Genomic DNA, 750 nt, shown 5'->3' with positions numbered 1-750 from the left:
ATTTTGCCGATCCGGATATCCGATTCCATTGGCCCGGTCTGTCTTTTCTTTCACCATCAAATCCAACCTATTGACTTCATCACACTTACATCTCACCTCTTGTATCGTTTCTTAAGATATTCTTCAAGTCATCGTTCATGTTTCCCGACCTGATCATTCGACTCATGAAGAAAACGAATCTTCTGGTTTATCCAAACTGGCATGTCCGATTTGTCTTTCACCCACTACAGCAGCACGAATCACAAAGTGTGGACATGTGTTTTGTTATTCTTGTTTACTTCATTATCTTGAATTGAGTGAAGAAAAGAAGGGTGAAGGTCGAAAATGTCCAGTTTGTACAGATCCAGTGATGAAGAAAGATCTCAAATCTGTTAAATGGTTAAACTTTGATTCAGAACAAACTCATATTCGATTTCGTCTCATGGAACGTCCTACTTTTTCAACTTTGGCACTTCCTCGTTCTTCAACTTGGCCTTCATCTGCTATCGAACCTCTTCAATCTCCTTGGCATTTCACTCCTGATGCTCTTACTCATGCTAAATTCATGGTCGCAGCACCTGATTATATGAACAATGAGTTGAATAACGATTTGGAAGAATTACAGACAGAACTAGCTACACTCGTTACTTGGTCTGCCTCCGACACTCAAGCTGATCTAGGCGTAGTCTTTGTTCGAGCAGCCGATGCAAAGGTACGAGAACAGATTGTGAAAGTAGGATTATTAAAGACTACGGCCGTCATGACTTCTCG

At 40.9% G+C, this 750-nt stretch overlaps 1 protein-coding gene across 1 annotated transcript; it reads left to right on the top strand.

The window, feature by feature from the left end:
• Nucleotides 1-164: 164 nt before the first annotated feature.
• MELLADRAFT_85359 (uncharacterized protein) lies at nt 165-725 on the top strand (the record flags this gene model as incomplete). The annotated part of the gene is made up of 3 exons (XM_007419233.1): nt 165-203; nt 248-670; nt 717-725. 3 exons carry the CDS (start codon nt 165-167, stop codon nt 723-725), a joined length of 471 nt encoding a protein of 156 aa, XP_007419295.1.
• Nucleotides 726-750: the final 25 nt, after the last annotated feature.

This window comes from Melampsora larici-populina, assembly GCF_000204055.1.
Source record: "Melampsora larici-populina 98AG31 unplaced genomic scaffold MELLAscaffold_147, whole genome shotgun sequence".
Taxonomy (NCBI): domain Eukaryota; kingdom Fungi; phylum Basidiomycota; class Pucciniomycetes; order Pucciniales; family Melampsoraceae; genus Melampsora; species Melampsora laricis-populina.
This window is presented reverse-complemented; position numbering and strand designations above follow the sequence as displayed.